The 2,578-nt window shown below is 42.6% G+C and overlaps 1 protein-coding gene across 2 annotated transcripts in view; it reads right to left on the minus strand.

Moving 5' to 3' along the window:
• The window catches only part of LOC113215849 (fidgetin-like protein 1), a 4,419-nt gene extending 2,622 nt beyond the window's left edge, over window positions 1-1,797 (minus strand). The window contains exons 1-3 of one of the 2 annotated variants that reach the window (XM_026435513.2): window positions 1,724-1,797; window positions 776-1,620; window positions 444-629 (exon numbers count right to left, since the gene is read on the minus strand). In XM_026435513.2, coding sequence (XP_026291298.2) covers window positions 444-629; window positions 776-1,618 — 1,029 coding nt within the window. In that variant the 5' untranslated portion in view covers window positions 1,619-1,620; window positions 1,724-1,797. Of the gene's footprint in view, window positions 1-443; window positions 630-775 lie in introns of both variants that reach the window. The other variant, XM_052273066.1, reaches the window with a different exon arrangement.
• Window positions 1,798-2,578: the final 781 nt, after the last annotated feature.

The raw sequence follows: 2,578 nt of genomic DNA on the forward strand, positions 1-2,578 counted from the left end.
TTTAAAAATCCAATTTTTGAGCTAGAATGCTCTTCTTCGTACTTGATCTGTCTTTTTATGACACAAAACGACCCTGAAAATCCCAGGTCGCTAGCCCTATTTGTTCTCGAATTATCGTGCGCACAGACAAACACACAGACACACACACACACACAGACAGACAGACGCGAAACTTTTTGATCATCACTGGAGTAATAGGCTTCGCTATCGCTCAGCCAATTAATTCTTATAGCAGATTGCGAGTGCCCGGTGGCTGCGTAAAAAAATTCTTGATAATTTGTGCAAAATTTTAATCTCTGATGAAAGAGTGCATATATTGTTTGACTCTGCTAATCAGTTTTGAGTTTTCTTAGGAGCCATGTGTCTCTTGCCTTAGGAGCTATGGATTGATAATATTTGACTAGCAGTAGTGTACAGCTCAAATTATGCTAGTCAGTACAAACCTTCAAACGTTGCTTGACACTACTCAGACCACACACATCATCCCAATGGACATTCCGTGACACCTGAATTAGGGACAATACTTTTTTGACCATTTTCTCATCCAAGCCACTGTTGTTGTGCATGACTCTTTCGAAGGATAAGCTGCTATTGCTGAGATTAGTGATCTTTGAAGCTGCAGGTGGAACCTGAAATACAATATTTCTCTGTTAAAAGAATGCGATAGCTGTTTTACACATGATTCAGTGACACAACCTCATAACACATGACTACTTTAAAATTATGAGCAACATTAAATATATATTATGATCAAAACATTAAATGCATGAAATACCTTGGGCTGGGTTGGTGTACATTTAGGTTTAATTATTGTCTCTTCTCTCCAGTTGGTAGCGTTTTTACTTTTCCTTTTACTGATTTGATTAGTACTTTTCCTTTTCCTCACATTTTGCTCGTTCTTTTTATCAGCAGGGCCGCCCTCCTCATCACTCTCAGATGAAATTGATATAGCAGATGTCATTATGGGCGTGTTGGCAGATGACCTCAACCTCTGTTTGATGTTTGAATCATCAGAAGAGGGTAATGCAGGAGGGGTAGGGGATGAAGATGGGGCAGCACAGGATGAGGACATTGATTGAGTGAATATGGGGATGTTTGAAGAAGTTAATGAAATAGATGGGATGGAAGTAGTGGTTATAGAAACTGGTTCAATAAGTGTAGATGAGACAGAGGAAGTTACTGTAGAGGATGAGGATTGAGCGGGGAGGACTACCTGTGGAGAAATTGGTTCAAGTGTTGTACATGAGACAGAGGAAGCTGCTGTAGAGGATGATGAGGAAATTGATGCAACTGGGAGTGAAGAAGGGCTGCTACAGGATGTGGAAGAAGTGGATAAAGGTAAGTGATGTGGGGAGCGGAAAGAAGATGGGGACAAATGTGCACGGGGAGCAAAATGAGGTGAAGACAGAGTATTGGTGCTAGAGGGGTGGCGGAAGGTATTGGAAAAATGATGATGAAAAGAAGGACGAGCAGGCAATTGATGTGGATGGTACTGGAGTGGAGGATGGTACATTCCTGGATATGGCATCGGCATCCTGAGACGAGGCGCTGGTGGTCCAAAGAACTCACCACGACCACGAGGTGCTGGCGGTGGCCCTTCGAATCTTCGATACGACATTTCTGTAAAAAAGATGTAATCTTGTGACCAGCCCGACAAGAACCATCCAAGCAGATGCCTACGTAGGCAAAGTATACTTTTAAATGACAAAAACAACAAACATACCTCGCTTAATGTTGGTGCAGATATCCAATTAAAAGATTTTAAGTACACGACATGTACTTTTACTTTCACGGACACGGAGCTGCTGCAGGTATGGTGCTGGCGCTTGCCGCGTTTTCCCCTGTTGTTTTTGTTAATGTTACTGTTGTTTTGTTAGCCGCAACAAAACAAATGCACTTCGGGATGAGAAACTAGCTTATGAAAAATAACCCCAGCAGAAAGCTAGCTTGTGTAGAAGTGTCGACACATTGAAGAAATCGAGTTCGGACACTCTCTTTCATGGCTAGTTCTATGGTTATATGCGGCCGTGCAAATATCCACTCCCAATTGTGAGCACATTTCAATCAGAACCTGGTTGTGAAATCAGAATCTGTCGAAGTGGAAGAGTTTCCCAGGAGACTATACTGACGATCATAGTGTCCTGGGAAGCTATACAGCCAGACAGCAGAGCAGGTCGCAAACTGATGTTTGAAGTTTAAATTTGAATTGACAACACCTCCTGGACCATTTCATTGTGAACGTGAAATTATTCAAACGGTTCCGTCAGCTAGGTATTTCTTTATTTTTTAAAATTTAAACATCACTGTCGACGGTGGTTGGAACGCGGCCATTTGAAATGCGAAATCCACATTGAGGAAGATAGCCTTTGAGCTTTGTGACCTGAGAGTTAAAAATACTACTTGGTATGGTTTTTAATTGCGTATTACAGTTAGAACCCGATCTCAAGTCTCACGTAATCATATGTGTCTAGCGGGTCTTGCGTTGGTGGTTGGCAGTACCGTGCGCCCCACTCCTCGCTGCCCCCTCTCTCCTCACCTGTTGTTCGACCGTTGTTCGCTTTCGCTTTGTCGGTGTCTC

The sequence above is a fragment of the Frankliniella occidentalis genome, unplaced genomic scaffold (assembly GCF_000697945.3).
Source record: "Frankliniella occidentalis isolate FOCC.00 unplaced genomic scaffold, Focc_3.1 Scaffold242, whole genome shotgun sequence".
In the NCBI taxonomy this organism is placed as follows: domain Eukaryota; kingdom Metazoa; phylum Arthropoda; class Insecta; order Thysanoptera; family Thripidae; genus Frankliniella; species Frankliniella occidentalis.